Below are 25,234 nucleotides of genomic sequence, written 5' to 3'. Positions count from 1 at the left end.
ACACATGGGACAGCATTCTGCCAATTCAGACATAGACAGCAACTTACACTGGGGCAAAACAGGGACTTTGTGTTCTCCTCATACTGCTTGTCCAATTTCTTGTCCTATTGAAAAACACACAACAAAATAAGAAAGTTAATTTCCCTATGGCAAAGACTCCTTTTTCCTGCAAGGACTCAGCATAGGGTCCCCTGCTTCCCATGCCTTCCCATTCATACCAGGAGTGCTTGTGGGCACAGCACCCCTTTGCTCTACCCCACACTGATGTTGGCAGCACACCACATGTCTACACTCCCTGTGCCCATGGCTCACTGACTCTCTTTACCCATCCACCCAAGATCAACTAAGATCACTTCCCACTCTGGGTCTTCTCTCAAAATGTGGGTGTCTTTTCTTCACGGGGCTTTAGAAGACTTTGTTTTTAATGATAAAAATACTAAAATTATACTTGGGTGGAACTCAGAAGGCAGAGAAAGAAAATCTGCCTGGGAAAGAATGGGAAAGGCTCCAGGGAATAGTCATGGGAGCACTGGGTCTGCCAGGCCTGGCAGAGTTTAGCAAGAGTTTTGCCTACTGAAGGAGCAGTAAAAGCCTTACATATGCTGGATTTCCCCCCAGGGTTTGCTAAAAACTTCCCATCACTTCTACCACAGCCATCTGCCACTTCACATATGATGGGTGTTCTCACAGCAAAATCCAACAGATTGTGTCATCTCAAAGACAGCTTACTCACCACACAGTGCACAAGGATGCTGAGAGGAATCCAGAACAGTAAGGAGAAGACAAGCACAGAGCCCACTATATTATCTGCTAGGAACTTCCCTGTGGAACCAAGTTCAAATCTGTCAGTTACCCACCAAATACTGTTTGAACACACACATCTATCCCCCCTTCTGCAGCCACTGCTCAGGCAACTGAAGCCTCAGAATTGCTTAGAGAAGCACAGGCTGCCTACTTTGAGGTAGGCAAAGGTAAAATTACACAATTTAAAAAAATTGTATCCAGTATGTTAACAGTAACAGGTTTTACTCTGTTCTGTGAAGAGAAATGCTGTGAGGCTGTAATGTTGGATATGGGTTGCTTTGGAACAGCCTATACTGAGCCAGCCATGCTGCCCCTCTCACTTACACAAGACACACTGCGAGTCCCTCACCACGTTCTGATGTAACAGCCACCTGATCTCTACCTGCCTCCACCAACAAAATATCTGGATGCCAAAGATTCAAAAACTGCCTCTATCCAAGCAGGCTAAATAGCTTTATCAGTTACCTAAGCAACAATTTTTTGTCCCTAAAACTTGGGATTGAAAGCTGCAGCTGAGGTAATTGCACTGTGCAGGCACAGTGGTGCCATGAGCACACACAGCTGGGGCTCGGGACACAGCACCAGCTTAACCAGAGGTTTTGTCTGGTACCAGTAAGAGAGTGAGACACTGGGGGTGACACCTGGGCTGAGGTGACACCTGCTTGGGCTGCACAGTTGGGATGAAGACCAAGGAGACCCACTCAGTCACAGGGAGTGACTCAGCAGAGGCACAGCTTGAGGTGTGTGACCTCTGGTTTTCTTAAACGTGTTCCACTCCCTTTCTGTTGACATTTAAAACCCACTGAGAGGCCCATTTCATACCCTGCTGAATCTAGCTGACCTCTAAAGAGACTGATTATTATTTGCTTTTCTCTAATTGACCTAGTTCCTGGTATTCAGACAAGAAGCTATCATCCCTTTCACAAGCTTGGAAGATGCCTACAAAAAAATGGAGTACAAAAATGCAAAACAGCCTCCCATCCTTTCAGCTTTAAAAGGTGAGATCAGTAGTCTCAAACTTCAGGCAGAAATATACTTTGATATATCACAAGCACAGCTACCGTTGCACATGGTGAATAAATCCAGCCAGCTAACTCCCCCTGAGGCTTTAGAGGTTCATGTCATGAACTCAAAAATCCCCAAAGGATATGGTTATTTATCTTACCAAAAGTATTGATGCTGAGTTGGTCTATGAAATCCCAAAACCGTTCAATCACATCCTGGACTTGCTTCTCGCATTTGCCCTACAAAAGTAACAAAATAATTTTCTACCACCCAAGTATTAAGCACTGCCTTCTTGGAGAGGGAGGTGCAATGATAGTAATGAAATGAGAACTACAGACACAGCATGACTTAATCTACATTCTGAATACAGAATTACACTCATGCCCAATAGCAGCAATCCATTTTTACTGCCTTTATTTTTATCAAGCTAGTTTCACTTCAATTGTGGTCTGAATCAGATAATTTTTGTTTGAAATGTGCAAAATTCCCTCCACCTTTGGCCCATGTTAGGGGACATAATACTGATGTTTCTGTAGAGGTTTAAACACTGAAAGCCTCAGTTCCCATTATCCAAAAAGAAGGCTGCAGCTCTCAGGAGCCCAAGGTTACAGACAAACTCACTCCCAGATTTGGCTGTGCTGGTTTAACACAGCAGAACCTTGATCTTCCAGTTCTGCCAGCAGAAGGACTGGGGCATGCCCTCCCAAATTCGTTTGTGCTGACACCCAGGGGGTGTCACTGGGGTCTGCAGGTATCTGTACGGCTGAACCATGGAAAAGGCCATAGAATGCCAACAACCCACCAGTGTCCCTGCCACAGGCTCACTGCCCCTTTCAGATACTGCTGGCTGGATTTCCATGTGATTGCTCCCTGACCTGAATTATTGGAATAAAAACTGATTGAGCTAACAGGAACAACGGCAAAAGGCAAGTGCTGCAAACCCAGTCAAGCTTATGGCAGCGCTCAGTCCCCTCCTTTGTGCAGGGTGCCAGGCTGCTGAGCCGAGCAGGGTCCCTGGCTGGGCTGTGGGGAGCAGCAGAGGGGACAATGAGCAGCTCCAGAAGGTAACAGCTTCCCCTTGCATGGGTGTCTGCAGAACTCCAACACCCACAGCCTCCAACACCCTTTAGTATTTACCCCATGAAGAGGTACTTAAAAGCCATTACCCTGCTCAAGCTTTGGCTTCTCTTCCCCAGCACATTCCCCCTCACCAAGGACTCAGACCCCGAGCAGGGCAGAGCTGGGCACACTTACATTTGTGTCACAGAAGCCCACGGTGCAAGGCTTGCCCTTGCGCAGGAACAGGAACTGGTCGTTGGCATCCACGTACGGCGTGCACCTGTCCTGCTCGTCCCGGCAGCACACCTTGCAGGAATTATCTGTCTCTGAAATAGAGCAGCAAACTCGTTCCTTGGAAGCACAAAGAGTCACCTGCAACCCACAACCCCGTGTGTCTCCTGGCTGAGCACAGTCCTGACCAGCTGGCCCACAGGGAAAGCAGGGCCAAGCCACCCAATTTTGGGCACTCTGACAATCAAACCTAAAACTCAATCACATGCCCTGTGCAACATATTAAGGGGTACAGTGGGACCAAGTTCTCCAAGCTGATACCCCAAAACTGCACATATCAACAGCCAATGAAGAGGTTCTAAGCACATCCAAAAAGATAGATTTGAATATTTCTTGGGCTCTGAGTCCTCTAGGTACCTGTCTCCTCAGCTATGCCCTCCATCTCAAATGGTGGGGCTCACAGCAGTTCCTTGTGTTGCCCCTCTGAAGTTTTCATCCTACTCCCAAGCTGCTTTCCCACATTTAGGGGATAAAATGGACAGCAAAGGAGCAAGAAAAGTCACTGGCAGAAATGTATAGCAGGCAAGTTAGCAGGGGAATTAAGTAGGGCATTCTATATTCTCAAGACACTTTAATCTCTCTGAAATCTTTCTTTAACCCCTTGCTGGAGGCCACCACTCCTCTGTCAGATGCCAGATCCAGAGGTTGGTTGGAATCTCCTTACAATCCCTTCTTGTCCATCTGTGGTAGAGCTGGAAGGCAGGAGAGTGTCCTCTCCTTCAGCTGGAGTGTCAGAGCCTAAGTCTCATCTTAATGTCTTCATCCCAACCACCAGAAGACAGAGGACATTCACATTCCCTTTTTAAACAGAGAACAGCTGACAAAACCCAACAGTTAAAACTTTTCCAGAAACCACAAACTCAGCCCACAGTGAAGCCAACACTCTCCAAGGAGCAGGGATGAAATACAAATTTCAGTCCCGGCCCCGTTTCAGTTCCTGTGTGTCACCCACCGTTGCAGGCACACGAGCGCAGGTTCCTCTCCCTCTCGCAGAAGGGGACGCACTCCCCGTCCTTGCACTTGCCCATGTCCACGCACACGGTGTCATCCGGAGCGTTCCCTGGGGGGGGACACTCGCTGCTGTTCCCTGCAGATGGAAGTCAGCACAGTGGGAGGGCTGTGTTAGAGCAAAGGGCAGAGAACCTAAGTGTGCAGAAGAAAGAAGGAAAATAATGGAAATACAGACTTATCCCAGGAAAACCCCAATAATAGCTTGTTCTTGGCTTTCAGCTGCAGGCTGCCTGCCAGCTGCTCTGAGAGGCAGCAGAAGCTCTGGAGGCTATCAACAGCTCAGGCATTGTGGCACTGGCCACCAAGCAGTAGGTGCAGACCCTGGAGCCCCCCTCGGCAAAGCACACGCTGACTTGATTCCCTGTCTCCAAGAAAAACTATAAGGAGGAAGTAAACAAGTGGGGAAGTGAAGAAAAGCTGCAGCAATTCCACCTTTTCTATGCAAAATTCATTCTTGTTCCCCCCCAGGGACACACTCTGTTTTGCTTTTTTTTTTCCTTTCTTTTAAGGGAAAGAAACAGATTTTTTAAAAACAACCTTTTTTATGTTCTTCTGGGCAATAAATCACAAAGTGACTCTTGAACTACAATGAAACTCATTATAGGAGCATACTGTGATGCTTAACTGGTCTCTAAAATTACATGTACCGGATGACTAAAGGGCACTAGACTGAAAGTGGGTTGAACAGGACACTGAGCCTGAAGCACTTGGCTAGCTGACATACAGGGGACAGAACCACATCCTACCAGTGCAAAAAGACTCTCCTTTGCAAGTGGCATTTATGGCTTCCTGGCATTTCTTTTGTGCACTTTCAAACTGGCAGCCTTTACAGCAAGGACTGTTTCGGTCACTGGGGAAAGATCAAAATGAAAGAAATAAATATTAACTAATTTTTAAAAAATAAGTACAAGTGTGACAAAGCCAGAGAAAAAAAGATGTTTAGGAAATAAAAAGCTGCTTCTTGGAGACTGATTAATTGATTCAACCTTTGTCCTCTCTGCCCCCCTCCCACAACCACCTTTCTACATACATACTCACTCTTCATGCACTGAAGGCCAAATCACATAGAAAGTACAATATATTGAGAGACAACAGATGGACCCTTGTATTTATTCAAGGCACTTGGATCAACCTCTTGTAACCTGCTGTGCAGCTTAGGACAAGATCTTTCACCCTTTCCTTCCCCAAACATTTCTCCCCCTTCTGTCTGTCCTGAAGGTTTCCTACTTTCTATTCTGCATTGTCTTTACTTTCATTTTCTCACCTAATACATGAAGGCCCTTAGTACAAAAACACTCATTAAAATGTGTGGATTTTCTTGCTAAACAACAGGAATTGCACAACCTCTCTAATGTTACATGGTGTAGAGCTGAACTATGAAAAAAAAAAGATTGGACACTGCATTGCAACAAGGCCATGAACATCCCAAAAAGCAACAACAGAAAGAGGAGTCACTTAGTGCAGTCACTGTGTTGTCTGCTCAAACTCATTTTGCAGCATTCTGGAATTACCATTATGTACCAGTGTAAAAAGCCTCCTTCCAACACAAACAAAACTTGTATTTGCACAGAAAGTGTGCACAGGAAATTTTTTAATGCTTTTTGATTGCCTAAGTTTGCTTAATAATAATGGTAGTAATAACAATGACAGCACTATAATAATTTGCAAGGCTGTGGCTCTTGACACTTCTCAGGAAAACAAACAGAATGCTATAAAAATTAATGTATACATACAGAAGCCTTTCATGAAATCTTTCACTGTTGTGAGCTCACTCATTCAGCCTTAAAGCCAGGAAAGGGGCCCGTGACACTGCAGGTGGCATTAGGAATTTTTAGCCCAACCCAACGTTCTCTCCTGTGTAAAGAGAAGCTGCAGCTCATTTCCCCTTACCTGCACTTGGCACCCTCTTTCAGTTTGCAGTCTGCAGAGCAGCAGGGATCAGCCAGCTGGTACAAGAGGCCAGGGTCACATTCCTCGCCTTCATCCACTCTGGAGTTCCCACACACTTTGTTGTTGCGCTCTTTGAAGCACTCCTGGGCCTTGACCTCTATGGTCCTATGGATGGATTTTTTGCTGCAGCTTGAGAACATCTAGAGAATCACAGAGGAAAAAAGCAGCACTGAGTGTACCTTTCTGTCAACAACTGGCATCTAGGACAGCCACAGCCTCCCCATATCTCTGAGCCCTGGCATTCCAGAATGCAGTTATTCCCTTTGTACTGTCAGTTTGATACCTTGGAAGAACTTTAAGATGGGACAGTAACAGCTGGGTCAGTAACAGACACTGCTGCACACTGCAGGGGCTCCCCCACACAGCCTGGCTCAGAGGCAGCTCCAGCTCTCCCATGGCTTCAGCGGCCCCAGGATGGGATGTGAAGCTGCACAGGAGGCACAGGGCAGGGCAGACTGCAGGCCAAGCATCCCCTGCTCATCTGGGTTTCATCTGCAGAACAGGCACAATGCCAACCCCACAGTGCCAGGGCAAGCTTCCACCACGGCTGTGGCACCTGGCAGCCCCTCTCCAACAGCAGCTATGGAGCACCCCAATGCTGTGTGGGACTGAAGGTGCTGGATTTGACTCTTGCTGGGACTTGCTTGTAGCAGCATATGGCCACAGCTAATTACAAACAACTAATTAAAATGCACCTTGACATGCTATGAACTCCAGTGAAACCCAGATTACAAAGATGAGCTTATCTTACAGAGAACCCAACTGCATGCAAATGTTTTCTTATGGCTAATCCATTACATTCTGGTGGTTTCAAACTAAAGGAATCATTAACTAAATAGATTTGCCATGCAAAGGGTCACTGACCATGGCAGAAACTTTTGTGTTGATGCAAAACTAAACAACCATACCTTGTTGTTTTCATGATCCCCACTGACAGCAATAGGATACATGACATATTTCCCACCCTGGTCTTCAGTGGGGGCACACTCTGGCAGACTGTCAGGATCATGCTCTGCTCCAAAGTTATGTCCAAGTTCATGTGTTGTAACCAGGTCAGCCTCCTTTTTTGAACATGAAAAAAACAATGTTGGAAAAAATTAGTCTGACCAGAGTAAAGGACAAAAGATCCCAGCTACTTCTAGGCCACCAGAAATACTAAAATACACCAAGATGATAGGGAATTGCCTATGAACATTTTTCTGGTTTTCTAGAGAAATTAAGGTAAATAAAATTGTGGTCCTATTCAAAGTTAAGTTCAAGGACTAGATTTAAACATTGAATCACTGTTAAAGGCAAAATACTGTCCTAGAATACCAATTCAAACTTGTTTTCAAGGCAGTGCAGATGCTTAAATATGAAAATTTCCTTCTATGTAGCTGGAAGGCATAAAAAGTTAAAACCCAATCCAAACAAACAACAGCTACTACAATTAGTCAATCTCTTGTTTAACAGATCTTGCCATTAGAATTATTTCTTCTAAATGGATGATGACATTAGGAGTGCTGAATAAACTCCACTACTGCATGATTTCTAGGAAAGACACCTACAGTTGTGGCCCAACAGGGATGGATTTCCAACATCATTTATGTGAGACACGCCTGCCTGTGCTGGGGATCCCAAACCGGCTCTGCTCGCTGCGCACCTCCCACGGCGCCCTCCCCAGCAGATGGTGTCACGCTCACAAGGTGACAACCACAAATTAAACTCACACAGAAATAAAGATAACCACAAGGAGACTGGGCAGTTCTGGAGAGGAACTGTCACTGCAGCTGCTGTGTGGGCATGGGAAGGACCAAGAGCTGCCCGGGCATCCCTCCTGGCCTTCACTGTGTTTCATTTGGAGAAGAGTTTTAAGGAAGTTGTTTTGGTTTTGGTTTTTTTAAACCAAAGTGGAAACCATGCAGCACTTTCCCTGTGAAATCCATGTGAACCATCATCCCAAGCCCTAAGCCTGCCACTGGGAAGATGGAAAACTAAACCTCCTTTGTAATCTAAGGCAGAACTCCAGTCTGGAGATTGAACAAATGCAAATAGCATGGCAACAGCTATTGCTAGAGCTCTCTGTCAACATCCCTCTAACACAAAGCTTTACTGTCTTTTTTCCCTATCTTCTTGACAGTTTCTGTGCCAAGTTTTAGCCCACACATCAATTATAAATTCCTATTATTATAATCATGCTACAGAAAAGCACAGCTGAGAAGCCAGCAAAAAAGTGAAATATGCCCAACTTCAAAGATTTAATAGAGGCAGACATAGGCACTGCTCTGGTGTCTTTACAAGTGAGACAACACTCATAGTTAGGCCTTTGTGCATTTACTATCTCATAAAGTATGGAAAAAAATCCAGGAAGCATCAACTTACATTAATCTTAGTATTAGCACTAATAAGCAGTGTCTACTATACTGTTCTCTACTCAGGACACACAAAAATCAGGTGGAGGAATTTCATTAAAAGGCTCAAACTGAACCTCCTACTTTGCCTGCTTGCTCTGTTTGAGAGTTTGTTTTGTTAAGAGTTTTGTTGTTTGCTTGGGGATTTTTTTGTTAAAACAAAACACATTTAAATTCATCTTCAGACATCAAAAGCCTGTTTATATCTAGGAAACTACAGCTCCTATGAGACACTAGCTTCTATTCCTGTTTCACAGTGAGTTCAATTTTCAGTTCCATTCAGTCCTGTCTCCCCTTGTCAGCTACAACAAAAAAGATGATTTTTGTTTTATGATCTATATCCTTGTCCTCAGAGATCTCACTCAAATGGAAAGCCAGCAGCTCTTTTCTGAGAGAGCACAGGAGTTTGTCACAATCCCATGGCGCACATCACCAGCACACACATATGAGGAAGATACTCTTCTACCTTTGTGAGGATGGTCTTTCCATAGTTCTTGGTGCTGGTCAAGCCACTGTTCAGATAGATATCCTTCTTTACAATTTGACTGTAATAAGCTGAAAGAGTGAGAAATAAATTAAAATTGAGAAACATTTTTCTTGAGTTTCAGGGTACTTTTGGGAAGAGAGGGATACTTGTCTGGGGAAATGAACAGCTTTACAGCTTTATTGTTCTCACAGGCTCTGTGAGACCCTGCCAATTTTTGGAGCTGGGAATCTTTCAAGCACAGCTCCAAAAGCTCATGTATTGCAGTAAAGGCAAAAACAGCAGAAATTTCCAAGACAACAGCATCTGCCATTCCAGAACCACTGCAGGATGTGCCCACACAAAGCAGCCCTTAGAACAGGGTTTTTTCTATACAGCCTGCTCACACCAGATAGCTTAGCAACTTTGTTTAGTGACTTTTATCCTTCCCCCTTTTTCCAGCTCCAGCCAAAAAAACCAGCCATCCCTTCTATGTAAAAAACCAGCTCCTAGAGTGTGTGCAAATAACACAACATACTCCATGAAAGCTGGGGAAATGAATTAAACATGAATAACAAAAACTAGCTTCCAACCCAGAACTGGGAGAGAAGAAGAAGAAGCCTTGCCTTTAGGACAAATGCCACCATGGCTGTTAGGTCTGGGAGAGCCAACATAAGCCAGTCCAAGTGTTCCCATGTCAAAATCTTGGTACGTGAAGAGATGAGCAAGGCACACATGAGCTGCTTTCTCTGCAATATCAAAGCTAAATTGCTTTAAAAAAAACAAAAAAAAAGTCAAATCCCTGTTAGCTTACAGTTCTTGTTAGAAGTCTATAGATAATAATATTAATTTAATGTGCCAGACAAGTACCTCCTAGATCTGGTTATTCAGAACACAGCAGCTGTTTAGCAGTCCTGCAGAGCTGCAGGAAATTAAAATAATGCCCAAGTACACTGTACCCATTCATTTACATAACTTGTCTATTCATTTTCCCTTTCCACAGGGAGGACAAAGCCAAGTACAATAACTTGATGAAGGTCACAAGGCAGCCAGTCTCACGGCCAGACATATCAGGACTGCCTGACTCAGACCACATTAATAAGACTAATTGATGTCTGCTCTGTAATTATGCAAGGGAGCCCTTTACCAAGGGCTACAGAGCACAGCAGCTGGTTTGACTTTGTGTGACATCTACACATCATGCAGAGGGAGCAGAGGACTTTCACCCATTACTACAGAGCAGCCATATGAATGAGCAATTTTCTGTTAAGGGCCATAATTTTTCAAGGGTTACAACCTACCTCTAGCAGCATTTTCACATCCCAGGCATCTTTCTTATCATCTGGGTAGCTTCTTGCCATATTATAATGTTTTTCTCCAGGTTTTACATTATTTGGCTCATTGTGGATAATAATCTACATGTCAAAAAGGGCAACAACAATGAACAGGAATTTTTGTCAATTTTATAGCTACAGAAAAGGTTTCAATATAATTTTAAATATCCCAAAAGATCTGTAAGGAGAAAAATTCAGACTCAGCATGATTCTAATATTAACTTTCCAGCCTCTGCTAGTTAAATACACCAACTAAATCATAATTACATTGTAAGTAACCCTTTTACAGGATAACATCAGAAGTTTTCACTGTAAAATTCTGCTTTGAGATGTCTTTTACTTTTAGAAAAACCCCACACAAATAAAACCAGTATAAATAATCCCAAATAATTTCAGAGCTCTAGCTAACCAAAATGTATGTTAAAGGACTGCCACTTTCCCAGTAATCCAGAATTAGCTCATCATGTTCTCCACCCCCTCCCTACCCAAGTAATGCTCCTTCTTTATGCCTGCAGATCTTTTCCCAGCAAAGGGGCAGCTGGCTTGTACCATGAGTCTCCATGTCCCACATCACAGCTCTTGCAGTATGCTGAGCTGATGGACTCCTGTTTTTAATGCTGTTTTCCAGATTTCTGTGCACTTCAAGACACCATCACAAAAATTGAAGTCACAGCATTCCCCGTGTTCATATACAAGCCTAGCATGTTGTCTAAGGGAGTCATTAAAGCTCTTGAGGCAGGATTGTTTTCACCTGGGTTTGAGGCACACTCAGACTTTGAAAGCCAAGCACTAGCAACAGGTATATGAGATAAATGCATGAGTATGTCTGAATGAAACAAAATTTTCTCATATTCAGGTGAAAAATACACTTTTGAATCAGGAATAAATATGGAAAAATTCTCCTTCAAAATTCACATCTCAAACACCGCAAGGAACTGAAAATGGGCATCGTGTCAGATCATTAACACTGGCAAGATGCAATTTCAGAGTGCTCCTGGCTGGGGTTAATAATGTAGGATTTTATTATTTTAGCTCTAACCCAGACAAAATAATCAGAAGCACTGCTGTTTGAAGCATGTTCCTTTAAGCTGGAAGCCCTCTGCAGAGTGCAGTGAATACCTGCTCTATCTGTATGCCGTACCCATTGAAGGTTCCATCGTCCCAGGAAGTGTTTCGGTAGATGTCATCTACTCTGTCTATCAGTTCAATCTGTGTGGAAGAGAAAACAGGTTACCCAAATGAGCTTTCATGGAGCAAAAGACACTCAGAGAAACTGCTACATACTTACCTAGAAACAGTCACTTGACTTAAAATTGAACCTCGTGTAAGGTAACAAGACAAACTCCCTGGATCCAAGTACTGTTGGTTTTGGATCAGTATTATCCAATATACTTGAAAATTTTCCATCATTAAATAGTACCACAAACTTTTCCATTTATCACTTTTGTTTGTGTAGTAGAATAGCAATAATATTAAGAACGAGACATTTTGAGAAACACTTTGTTCAAACACTAATTTTCTAGATTTCTTTGAGGGGAAGGGCAGAGGAGGGAGCTGCTTTTACTGCTTTGTTCCAGCATAGAGCTCAACTAGTTTAACTGACCCCCCAGGCTTGCTTCCCTCACCCAGCCAAAAACCTATTATTTTCATCATTATGGTTCAAGCACAAAGTTCCAGGAAGTCTCTTGTCAGTGCCCACAATCAACACCTCCCTTTTCAAGCTGTTCTCTTATAAAAACACCTTATGCTAAATATAAACCACCAAATTTGCTGAGAAGGAGAAGTGACATTCAGAACCACTAAGTAATAGCTTATGCTTTAGTTTTCCAATCACTGTGTTGTTAACAGTACCCATCTACCCAGGAAACACAACAGGGGTCAGCCTCAGCACATGTCAGATGCTGAGCTAAGAGCACTTCTGCGAACACACCAAATGAGGCCCCCTCACCTGGAGAATGTGAAAGCACTTCTGGGGACAGAAAGGTCAAAACGCCAGCAAAAGTGGAACAGAGTGATTAGCATTTCAAAGAGTAAAGCTCAGAAAGAGACTTTAGATGAACAACAGGCCTCCAAACCTGTTTTAATTTGTTTTGTCTTCAGTCCCTAAACCCCCATACTCTCCCTTTCTGCTGAAAGGGAGAAGGGCCTTGTTCTAGTTCACAAAAACCTGTCAGATAGACAACCCTAGTGTTTCAGCTGGGTCACTCAGGAACTGGTACACACGATGGAGCCCTGCTTCCCTGAGGATGGTTGAACACCTGCCTGCTGATGAAAAGCAGTAAATTAATTCCCTTGTTTTGCTTTGCTGCTGTGAACAACTTTTGCTATTAAACTGTTTCTATCTCAATCTACAAGTTATCTCACCTTTACCCTTCTGATTCTCTTCCCATTCCATCTAGGAGAGCAAGTGGCTGCCTGAGGCTGAGCTGCCTGTAGCTGAGCTGCCTGCTGGGGTTAATCCACACCACCAGTGTAGAACCAAACAACTTGTTTACTGGGCCTGCTTCTAATTTATTGTTCTGGACAGAGAAACCTGAAATAATCTGGAAAAGAAGATCTATATGAGTTGCTTTAACTTCTCATTAAATATGCTAGAACTTTAAAGTTGCTGAGATAATTTGCAGTGGATTTCAAAACCCAGGAGACTCTAGACCTCTGACTAAGAAAAGAGAAGTTCCTGGGCAGAAAACAGCATAGCTAACAGAAGTATATGACAGGAAGGAATTTGCTTTTAAGTGAAATTTGAAGACTACTGAACTACCTTAGCTTCATTGTAGAATATTTTTAAAGCACGATTTAGCATTTTCCCAGGTAAAAGCCATGTGTACAAAAGCAATATAAGCTGTATGGTGTTACTTACCAAGTAATTGATAGTGGTGCTCTCTTCCCCACGGCCCATGTACTTGAAGAAACGATGGTCTGCCACTACCAACATCTTGCACGTGTTTTTGGAGTTCTCTGAAACGGCTCTTTTCTTCCGATGGGTGCTTCCTAAAGTAAATATTTCAAAAAAAACACTCAATACTACTACCACAGCTGAGCCTACTGTCCTTATTCAAGACCTGAATTTGAGCATGGGTGGGCTCCTGGGAGGAGAATGGGGATGTTTAGTTTTAGTTTGGGGCTTTTTTTTTTTTTAAATAGTCATTCTTGTACTTTGTCTTCCTAACAGTCCTCAAACCTACTGTAGGGAAAAGAATGCATGGCAGTGAAACTGAGTTATTAATCAGATTTACTTATAGAGCTTTTAAGATCATCACCACAGCCTTAACAACTCTCCTCCTCCTGTTCCTAGTCATTACCCCAACTTTTGCTAACACAGCAAAAAACAGAGGAAACTGGGACCAAAAACTCTCAAAACCTCATCACAGCTCAAGATGGATCCTTGAGTGACCATAGAGGCCAAACAGGTCCTGCTGCACAGTGCACAGAAATACAAAGTTGTTTAAAGAGGCATGAGGAGTGCTGCTTCCGCCTCCATGCCCACAGTGAATTGAAAGAGCTAATTTGTTTCAAAGATGTCGCTCTCCCAAGGTATGGACACTCACCTTCATTTTGTTTCCTGTCTTCCAGTCCTTTTGGCAGCAGTTCATCTTCACTCAGCTTTAAATAACCACATACTTTGGGGGACTGCAACCTTGAGAAATCTTTGATATCTTCAGATCTGTAGACCAGCAGTCTTTCATCTTCCGCATCATCTACAAATCTCCACAGTGGCTGACAGCACAAGGAGAAGTTAGAAAATACAATGAACCCAAAGTCTAGACAAGTAAAAAACTTTATGTATGCACCATTGTATCTCCACAGTTTTCTGTCTACACACACAAATGAACAAATGCACTTCACCCATAGGAACAAATCTACTGATAAAATGACATCCACAAGAAAGCCAACAGAAGTCAACTCTCTTATGCTACACGGGAATGCAAAAGTCTCAGAGCATCTTAACAAAGTAGTGGTAGCTACCTGATAAAGCCACAGGAGAGAATTTTTCTTCTCCTCAGAATCTGAGCAAGCTGAAGAGGCTTCTCAAGTTCCTCTGCTCCCCTCTGTAAGAGCATGGAGCCAGAAGGATATCTTTAACTGCTAACCTATGCACTGACCAGAAGCACAGGAAGAGACAGGTAACAGAGAGCCTTTAAGCACACAGCAGAATGTGGGCTCTTCAATGTTCAGCTACCTAAGTCACTCACAAGCATGTAAGCTTCTCCAAAACCAAAGAACACCAAGAAATCTCAAGGAAAGACACCAATTCCCATAGCAGATGCATACAAATAATCTTTTTACTTTACTGACAAATCCTATTTTTATCTGAATGTTAAAGCTAAAGCAACACCACCAAATATGACACAGACAGGGTCAGTTCTTTGGCCAGAGCCAAGCAGCACAGACTGCCTGCACCTACAGCATAGTGCACCTGGCTCTGGGTCTCCTCTGGCCCTTAGGCAGGGCTCTTCCAACTTCAGCCAGCCATCATTTAGCACACTGTGCTTTCACTTCACAGCAAAAAGGTCCCAGAATGTAAAGGCTGTGCCATGTCAGCAGCCATGTCTGCAGCAGAAAACTGAAGGTTTCACACACTAAGGCAAGGTGAGAGGGCACCAGCAGTTTACACAAAGGCCCACAGCCTTTCCAAACCATACACAACTACCCTGAAAACAAAAGCAGGAAATGGCAGAGCAGCTTTGCCCATGCTGCCTTTGGGGAACAGACTCAGGCCAGCTCCCTCTGCACATGGCAATCATCTCACCCAGGGCTGGTAGTGGCCAAAGCTGACCTGGAGACAGCACCAGCAAGGCAACAGGGCAGAGGCTGCACACACTGCCTGCCCCCAGCTGCACAGACACAGCCAGCCAGGAACAGGGGGGTGGCTGCACAGAGGAACAAGCACACCCACAAACTGCTCTGGAGCACAAACACAAAAATGCTAACAGATACTGTATGTTCTCAATGTAAAACACAAGTACAGTGATTTGGGCATTTTGGTCACATTTTTATACTTTAACATGACTAGATTTCTCAGGTTTACCCATAATTCTGCGTATCTTTGGGTTTGGAGACAATTACAATATCCATATAACACTCAGCCATAATTACTGTTATTCACCCATTCAAATACTGCTTGTGTCTGGGAATATACTGCACTGAATATCTCATTATGACAGTCTCTAATTATATACTTGTTGAATTTTTTTTTAACCAAGAGTTCAAAATAACACAAGCAAGTAAAATGGTGAAAAACAAGGGAGTAGGGAAAAATTACCAATTTTCAGATAAAATATCAGATTTTTAATGAAGCTCTAAGAATGGGAAAACTTCCAAGATGTAACAAAGCCAGTTTTAAAAAGCTTCACAGATATTGACTCTGTTTAGACTGCCACAGTTTGTTAGAGGCCACGATCACCATTAATTTCTGACATTATCCATTTCTGTTTCTGAAATCCCTTCCTATTTAAAGTATACCTTCTCCCTGATGTACCTAAAACATGCAACTGTCAGAGAATGCCACGCACTAATAAAAATCAACACTTGCAAGCCAAACTGGTTTCTTATTTCTCTCCATCCTCACTCCAAAACAAACACTACCACCAAATCTAGTTTGAGCTACAGAAGTGTCAACATAACCAACAAGGAAGAGGAACACCCAGAGGAAAAGAAGGTGATTGTCTGGATACAGTTTTCCATCACAGCAAAGCATACCTCGATATTGTATTCTTCTCCATCAGTATTGATTCGCACCGTAAAATCTTCATCCCCAATATGTGCCACAACCTTGGAATTATGCTCTCCTTTAACACAAGCATGGAAGCATTAAATTAATTCAGCTGTTTGCATGTGCTCCTGCACATACACTGTTTGTTGGGGGTTTCTAACTGTTTCTAAACTTCATGACAAATTACCTTCCTCAGTCTCTGTACTGTTCCATTTAAAGAAAAAAATGAAATTAATCAGCACTTCCCCCAGGTCTTAATTTCCCAATGGTGACAATCAACGAGACTCAGACTTAACAGAAAATTTTGCAGAAAGTGTTCAGGTGGCTGTGGGGATTAATAATGGGGGACACAATATTTCTGCCAACAAAAGCAGCGTGCATCTAACTACTATCAGACAGCAATTTCATGGCGTCAGCCTGCATTCCAGTGGAAAAGTCTCACCACATCACAAAGGCAACAAAGAAATCAAAACAACTTAGCAGAAGCATTAGTACTGCACGTAAGTGGAGCATGGCATCTTTCTTTACAGAAAAGTAATCTACAAAGAATTATCTATCTTTAAGTCTTTTAATTGAACAGTCTAGGCATTACTGCATCACCTCTACTTTGGCTTTGTGTTCTGGGGCAAGGAACATTCAAGTCCTACATTCCAGCTGGAATTAAAGTTACCATCAGCATTTAAAAAAAATAATAATTTGCAAGCTGCAGCTTAAGTAAATTATACCTTTGTGTCCTGCCAAACTCAACACAAGAGTCCTGTCTTAGGAGCTTGATGCAATACACCCCACCACCCACCAAACCTAAAAAATCCCCAAACACACCACAAAAACAAAACCAGAAAACCCAAGAGGATAAGAATTATGTTTATTTCTTCATCCTAACCACATCTGATGAAAATGAGGGAAATACACCATTTACTGTGCCCAAGAGACTCGAGCAAAGCTGTGGTTGCTCAGCACTGACCCATAGTCTACTTCATACTGACCAACGACATGTCCGGTGAAAAAGTCTCGCCATTGAACACGATACTCCTTTTCCTTGCCTTCACCATCCACAATTAATGCTTGAAATTTTTCTGAAAAGTGTTCAGCAGTTGCAGTTAAGTATAATTTAAAGTGCCTGTAAAAGAATTTACTTACATTTATTTTTAAGCAAAGTATACACATATAACAGATACATTCGATCTCCATTTACTGAGGGTCCAAAAGAAGTTAAAAAGCATTAATTCTGATAAGCAGGCTACAAAAACATATACTGTGTAATTGATAACTGTAAATATTTTAGAGTCACAGATGTTTAATTAAAAAAAATTTTAAAATATAACCCCCCAAATCTAAAATAGTCAGTTTGCCCATAATGTGCCTTCTCCATTTGCAGTTAAGCAAAACCAGTTACCGGTAACTATTAAAAAAAAAAAAAAGAATCAGACCAAGAAATTTCTCCATCTATTTGAAATTAAATTATCTTGAAGTTCTTACTTTCTGACATAATACAGGCAGAAGACCATAAACAGAAATCTAAACTCCCTACATTTTTCTACATTTTTTACAATATATTGTCACAAAAACTGAAAACTATCCCAAGAAGTATCCCTTTTCTAGAAGAAGCCTCGTGGGCTCTTGGTTTATGTGGGCTTTGGGTCAAAGATTTTTGGCATGCTCCTCAGCAATTATTCTGTAATCGTCATTGGCAACCTCACCCTAAAGCCAGCGTGCATGAGGCAGTGCAAAACAGGGACAGTCAGACATCTGATCCCATTAACCTTTCATAACTGCCCCTCCAAACTCAAAAAAAAAAAAAAAAAGCCCTTTCAAACATTTTGAGATTCAACAAATATGCATTACTTGCATGACAGCTGAAGATGACACAGGGGAAACACATGAATACACAGAGGACAAGATGTCACACAAACAAAAATGAATCTATATTTGTTAATACAAAGTGTTATTCTGACCCTGCTCCCCATTCAGATTCAGTTTCAGCACTAAAATACCTGCAAGGCATTTTTCTGACTCTCAGAATAAAATCTCTGCAATCTTCATGCCTGCTCCCTTCTACTTCTCCTCCCCCTTTCACCTGAACTTTTATGTCCCATCTTACAACAAAAACCAAAAACCAAAACCAAACCAAACAAACAAAAGATGAAATACAGTAAATCTATTGGGCAGCAAACCACCCACAATTCCCAAACTGAAGGCTGAGATTTTCAAGAACCAGAGGACAGCCCAGAAGTACCGACAACATTGCCAGATGAGGTTTAAGTGAGATTCAACCCTATCAGTGGGAGTAATCTACATGAAACTAAACCTAAAAATAAAGCAAAAGAAATCCTAAATGACTGTCACTTCAGCCATCAGAGAAATAAAACAGAACTTACTTTCCCCTTTCCTCTGAGCCTCTCTGAAATCATATAACCATGCAGATCACTAACCTAGAAGAACTGGCCAGTCATGACAGAAAACTAGACAATTTCTGGGTTTGAAACTGCACATTGCTCATAGAAACTGAGGGAAAATATTATGCTATTTCATTATTAATGATTTAATTACCTTTGCAGGGCTGAAAAACTTAAGAGCCTCTCTACATGTGTCTCAGGCTGAAGGTCCCTCTTCTTCAGTGAGTGCTGCTGGATGCTAGACAGGGAGAGGATGTCGTAGTCTGAAAGCATGGACTCAACTGTGTCTGAAAGACCAACAAGGAAAGCTTTAGTTTCAAAAGACTTTCTTTCCAAATGCACACATAAAAAAAAGAGCAAACCAGAGACTCCCATTTTAACAGTGAGACCACAGTTTGCTCTAATTTTAGGATAACTACTGTACGTTTCTGTAATGGCCTATTTTGTGTACACAAGTAGAAATCATAGAGTGAGACAAGACAATCTGAGAGTGACAGAGTTTGCTTCACTTTTTCTACAACTTCTGAGCAACCAACTCATCATTTTTATTGCCACAGCAATGCAGAACTAAGCCCTCCCTGGCTGCCCCCAGAAACTACATGGGGAGAATGTCCCCATTTCTCTGGGGTGAATTTCTCTGCTGGTCCCCACATGAGTCTGAGGAAGAAATAGTTTAACCTAGGAGACTTAAACCAAGTTAATTGCAGACTGGACTGTATTGGGCCTCTCTGGCCAACAGTAGCCAGAAAACATATCTGGATAGCACAATCAATCAGAACTAACAAGACTACTCAGGCGAGATACCCTGGTTTCCCAATACCTTACCATCATGCAAAACTCCTTTTCCTACTCAGAACACAAAAACTTGTTCAGAGAAAGGAGACCAAGTGCCTGAATACCTATGGGAGCAGTACACAAATTACAAATTCAGGTCGATATTCTGCAGATGTTTTCACCATTAACAAGTGCAGGATAGCTGCAAACAGTTCTTGGCTCTTGCTGATAAAGCCTCCTGCTACTTTGTAAAGCATTCCTTCATCCAAACATCCATCCACATTCTTGCTTCTCTGGAGCACCCACCACCCAGAGAGACACCCAACAACCACCCTGGCTTCCACTAGCACTGAGAGATTCAGTTGCTATTTAAAGCTTTAACCACAGGTTCTTATTCCCACATGGCCATTTTCCTTCTCAGCCAGAGGTGTTCACTCTTCACTGCACTAAATGAGGATTCAGATGTGCTTTCCAAGAGACCGAAGTGCTCACCCAGACATTCTTTTTTTAAAAAAAAATTCCTGTTTCCTTCCCCTCCATTTCCAACTATGCTTCTAAACCAGACCTGATAGCTACCAAAGAAGTTTTCTGTTAAGGAAGATGGCATTCCTTCAGAGTCCCTAGCTAGTGGGGTCACTAGCTTGCCCCACTCAGCAAAGGCACCTCATGTGTTTTATTGGCCTTTAAAGTAAGCAGCACCACTAATAAGCTGTTTTACCAGCTGTTGTGCAACAAACCAAGATTGCCAACTTGAAATCTAGATGCTCATAGCTCTTGAAATAATATGGGTTTTTTAAACCTGTCACTCAGTACCATAATTTATCCCCAAATCCATGCCTCCAAAGCACAGGAAAGCTTTAAGAACGCATGCACTGATGAGGGCAAGGGAAGCACCTTGCTTTTCCTTTTGCAAGGGGGTGGGTGGGTGGGGAGAATTAACCAGCACTGTACAGCCACAGGTGTGCTTGTGTACACTGAAGTGAGGAAGGCACAGAAGCAAAGATGACCCTCACAGCCCTCCTGGCCCTGCACCAGACCCACTCACAGAGCAAGGCACAGGCGACACGGCTCCTTTCTTGGGCAGCAGACGCCACTGAGCAGCAGTTCCCAGGCTTCTCCCTCCCCGGGCCTTGAGCAACACAGGAAGGGCAGCGCAGTTGCAATTTCCTGATTTCTGTTTACAACCCTCCGGTCGAGAGCACCTGCACATGATTACCATGTGTTTCGGGTTATATGCAAAGACAAGTTTCTATCACCATGTTTTCTGTCGTTGGGATTTTCCCCACACGTGCCCCACTGCTGCATGTCAGGCAGGGCCTTCATTTTCAATTGCCAAACGCTGCAGAGCTGGTTCACTAGAGCCATGCAGTGAGTAAATGCCTAACTTCCCCCTCCAAACAGCTCTTTTTTTGTTAAAAAATCTGTTCTAATTAATTGCTTTTTATCTGGCGTCTGCCCTCATCCAGAACCACCTAGGAAGGGGTAGGAACAGGCAAGGAAATCAGCTTTGAAAAAAAAACTCATTAAACTGCTTAGTTCTGAATTCTTTTAATCAAACTCGAGATTCTGTCACTACACTCAGGCTAGAGCTGACCCCTCAATTAAAGTGAATGTTGATACACGGGATATCCAACAGTGGTCTATGATACAGACCAAGTGTGTGGGACATGGGGCATGAAACAAGAGGCGTGGTACCACTGCCGTGCTGTTCAGGGACTTGCCAAGCACAAGCTCTGCCCGAGAGGCACAACCCCAGCTACAAAACATTACTGTCCTTTTCCACCTCTGCCTTTGAAGTACAGACCAGAACCAAGAGAAAGCCATGCCAAAAAGCAAGACGCAGCTGCCACTATGGCCAGACAAAATGTCTCAGTTTCATGGCAAGAGAACTGAGAGGTCTGCTAAAAAAAAAATCAGGCTTTTTTATTTGGTAGGCAAGTCCTACTCCACCTTAATATACAGACACCCTTTTGGAAATGTCTCACAGAGACACAGGAAGGGTAGTAAGAACAAGACCTAAGAAGTTCATGAAGATGAGTAAGATGATTCTATTGAAGTAACAAATGAAACACACGGCACTCCCAGTTCCTGTAACCCTGAAACAAGAGTGCACTTGTTCATATTTCCTCTTATCCTTCCTAAATTTGTTTGCTTTTAATTTTACTTACAACATAAGTAGAGGCTTAAGATACACTGCTCCCAGACATAATCTGTTAACTAATTATGGTATCAGACAGATGTGGAACAAATATATTGGTAATACACTCAAAACAAAGATTTCCTGTAAAATGTTCATACTGCGAAATGAATCCATGTTCATGGCTTATTGAAAATAAAAGAAGTGTCATTATTGTAAAGAAAACACAGAACTGTACAGAATCCAGCTGTACAGCAGACTGTGGATGGGAGCCATAGAAAGCATATACTTGACTTTTTATTCAAGTTTAAAAATCTTTCTGGTATTCATTCCCCATTATCTTCATTATGGTCCAAGAGTCATTTCCCATGGGCTTCAACAGATCTGAGCTTAGGTTTCCCAAACCATTTTTTTGCGGTTCGTTCCCTTCCACACCCTCCTAGATTTCTGCATTCCTGTCATTTTAGGGAACCTCTTAATTGCATCCTGATATGGCAAGTATTTATTTATTGCCACCAGCCTTCACCTCATGGTACCTTCCTTCCTGGAGACAAACCTCCTAAGAGCATACAGAAATTGGGTTTGTAAGACAGACAGGGAAGGAACATCAGTGACAAAGACAATATCCTAAAGTTCTCAAGAAGAAATCCACAGCAGTGATCCACCTCTGCCCCCAGCTTTGACCTCACCAACTCTTGCCTCTTTTTTTTCACCTTGTTTCTGGGCTAAAAGCCTCCTGGCACTAGACTTCCAGACTTAACACAGAAAGTATCTTTTAATAAACTCTGCTCTAGCACCAAAGAGCTCAAGAATGCACGAGAGAACAGCTTAACTCCCTGAGCTGGAGGCCACTGCATGTATTTCAAAAGAAGAAGTTTCTCTTTCAGTGCTCAGCTAGCAATTCAAATACCAATGTCAGCCTTCTCCAACCAGCTTGGCTTTCATAAGTACAACAGTAAATTCCCATGATCTCATGCCCCATCTATTGTCCGGAACCCAACAAGTAAATGTGGCAAGTCAGCCATTTCATAAGCATTCTTTTGCACTGCATCATTTCTGGAAAGGTTACGCTTATCTGGAAGTGTGAAGTTTTAACTCAGAAGATAAAATTAATATTTTTTAGAACTCTCTTCAAAATTATCCCATGACAGAAAGTGTTCCTACCTAAAACTCAAGATCCAAAATTTAAAAAAAAATTACTTTTGGGATTTAAAAAAGACCACTAGATAATCAGTGGGCCTTGCAGGAATAATTGCAGTTATTTCTCCAATCATTCCAAGAGAATAAAAGCAGAAATATTTTTTCAGTCAAAGGCACTGGAATGGGATGACAAGCCTACATGAGCAGTCCTACAACAGGCACTGCAAACACATTCAGGAAGGATTTTAGGATTTTGCAGTGGAACTGTTAAATCAGTGTCATCTCCAAGACTGAAGAAGGGGCTCCAGGCTGCATTTCATGTCGTACTCATTGACTACATCTGGGTTCTGATCTCAAGCTGATTTCCAATCTACCTATCAAAAGCTTATGAGCAGTTGACTAGTAACAATTTTTCTGATTCAGCTGAGGAGTGACTGAATAGAAGGACTCCATATTCTTAATTGTTACTATTTAGTTTTGTATGCTCTTCTTGTACATTAAAATATATTAATTGAAGAAACCAAACACAATAATTGGAAACAGAATTCAGAGTCTCAGAATCTAGATGAGGAAACAGACTGGAGTCTTTCCAGCTTGAAGCACAAGAGCTAAAGCAGGTGTCCATCACCCTAGATAAAACAGCTGCCCCTGTGTTTGCAGTAAGAGCCACTCACTGGCTGCAACACAGCTGGATCCTTTGGCTGCAGCACCATTCCAGGGAATGCTAATGGAGAAGGCAAATATATTCACATTTCAGCTGGGCACACAAACGGTCTGTGCCAGGCAGGAGGTGATGCAGTCCTGCATAAATGTTTGTGGGTACCCTCTCTGAACAGCTTATGCTGCTTTTAGGAGACTGTTGACAAAGAGGACACATTGAGAAGGTTCATCGTGGGAAAGCTGTTCTGTAACAACTCCTTGCACGTGCTGTTACATCTTTTTCCAGCACATCTGGTACAGAGACATTGCCAGAGACACAATACAAAGTGAACTGAAACACTTACCCCACACAAAACAGCCCATGCTTTCAACAGTTTAGATAAATCATGTTTACTTGTTTCCACTGAAGAGTGGTTGCTGTTTTGCTCATCAAGAACATGTAAACAGAAGAACTTGTACCAGAAACCAGTTCAAAGCAAGAACCAAATACATGGCAGCCTTCTAATAAACCATAACAAGATAAAAGTTTACACTCTGAGCACATTTCTGGACAAACCTGTTAGTAAGAATGGTCAGCCACATCAGCACTGCTGAATGTTTTAGAAGGCATGTTTTTAACTCGATCCCAGCTGCACCAAACTAGTCAAACCACGTGAGAAAACAAGGTGCCTGCACTCACTCACTCAGCAGCAGAGGAAGCCTCCGGGTAGGGTTAATCAGCCCTCACGCTGGGAGGGCAGGGATGCTGCTGCTTTACTGTCCACCTCTCCACAGAGCACTTCTCCTGCAGCTACACTGGGCAACTACTCCCTCCTTATCACACATTCAGACATGCCAGTGATGGGTATCATGGAAAAGCTAACAGCTTGCTAAACACCCTTTAGCTCATCTCAGGAAAAACTTGTTCATGTAGCAGCACCTTTATACTACTCCAACGTTTTTCCCCACAGTAAAATAAACATCTGTTTCTAGGCAGTGGAATATTTCCTTAAGGGTGCAAATTCTGTTTAGCAGAAGCTGTATAGATAATTAAGCTGCTGTTTCTGGTGGTTTTGAATACAGCTGAATACCCACAATGGCTCCTACACATTACCTCACACACTTCCAACCTTGCAAATTATCTCCTTCACTAATCACATCTTAAATAAGGACCTGTGAGGAACAAAACTTACACTGTTGGATCTACTTGATTTAATAACAGTTTGTCCTATTAATGACAATAGACCACTTTCCAAAGGGAAAAAAAAGCAATATACTGCCAAACATTGACATTATAAAAAATAAGGAAGTCTACTGAATGAACATCCTCATAATTAAAGTGAAGCGAGGGCAATACAGCCATCCCATCTTACAAGAGAACAGCATCATATGACTTGATGCTCAAAAACCCCCAGCACAACCCACCCCCAAATCACATGCTTTCATACATCCTGCAGAGAGGAACTGCCCAGTCACCAGGATGCAGTGTTCTCTGGAAACAGACCATTTGTCTGGCTATCAAAAAACTACAAGCCTCACTACTGTACAAAGATACCACATCACAAAATCCTGCTGGGTCACAAAATAAGATTAAGTGGAGCTGATTCTAGGTAGACACTAATTACTGTCTAGACCACACTTGTGAGACCAACCCCTTCACTTCTGACTGCATTTCTTTTCCTTGTGGACACAACTATGGACTCATTCACACATGAACTTCCAAAATTTGAGGCACCTCACAGGTACCGAGGGGCAGAATTTTACTATTTCAGTGAAAACCTGAAAATGTGAGAAAGGAAACCAAGGGATATCATGTTCTTGTTCAACACCTCAGCAACTATAGATCAGCATCTACTGGCAGCTGTAGGTGCCTCCCTTCATAACAGAGTCCTCTTGCCTTCCCACTTCCCAGTCCACTTGCCTACAAAGGTTAAAAATGCAAATATCAAGGAGGGAAAAAAGTACAAATAATGCACATTAGGGCAGCACAGGAAGACAGGGATGGATATTGTGAAGAGATGCAGGCCACAAGTGACAAAGATGGGCAGTACTATCACATGTATCTATAAGAATGAAAGACATCAGAAAATCCATTAGAACCATTGAGAGGGTCGCTGGACATCCCCGA

General features: G+C 42.6%; 1 protein-coding gene across 1 annotated transcript in view; it reads right to left on the bottom strand.

The window, feature by feature from the left end:
- Positions 1–25,234, bottom strand: part of ADAM17 (ADAM metallopeptidase domain 17) — a 34,610-nt gene that overhangs the window by 3,557 nt on the left and 5,819 nt on the right. The window contains exons 2-18 of the mRNA XM_071441047.1: positions 18,571–18,703; positions 17,007–17,140; positions 16,008–16,096; positions 13,856–14,024; positions 13,168–13,298; positions 11,427–11,516; positions 10,275–10,388; positions 9,600–9,744; positions 8,977–9,065; positions 7,029–7,181; positions 6,061–6,260; positions 4,917–5,020; positions 4,112–4,246; positions 3,064–3,194; positions 1,970–2,048; positions 734–822; positions 48–104 (exon numbers count right to left, since the gene is read on the bottom strand). Of these exons, the coding sequence (XP_071297148.1) occupies positions 48–104; positions 734–822; positions 1,970–2,048; positions 3,064–3,194; positions 4,112–4,246; positions 4,917–5,020; positions 6,061–6,260; positions 7,029–7,181; positions 8,977–9,065; positions 9,600–9,744; positions 10,275–10,388; positions 11,427–11,516; positions 13,168–13,298; positions 13,856–14,024; positions 16,008–16,096; positions 17,007–17,140; positions 18,571–18,703 (2,042 nt within the window). The remainder of the gene's footprint in view (positions 1–47; positions 105–733; positions 823–1,969; positions 2,049–3,063; positions 3,195–4,111; positions 4,247–4,916; positions 5,021–6,060; positions 6,261–7,028; positions 7,182–8,976; positions 9,066–9,599; positions 9,745–10,274; positions 10,389–11,426; positions 11,517–13,167; positions 13,299–13,855; positions 14,025–16,007; positions 16,097–17,006; positions 17,141–18,570; positions 18,704–25,234) is intronic.

The sequence above is a fragment of the Agelaius tricolor genome, unplaced genomic scaffold (genome assembly GCF_023055355.1).
Source record: "Agelaius tricolor isolate 1412-34295 unplaced genomic scaffold, bAgeTri1.0.p SCAF_1, whole genome shotgun sequence".
Classification (NCBI taxonomy): Eukaryota; Metazoa; Chordata; class Aves; order Passeriformes; family Icteridae; genus Agelaius; species Agelaius tricolor.
Note: the sequence above shows the minus strand (reverse complement) of the source record. Positions and strands in the feature narration are given on the sequence as shown.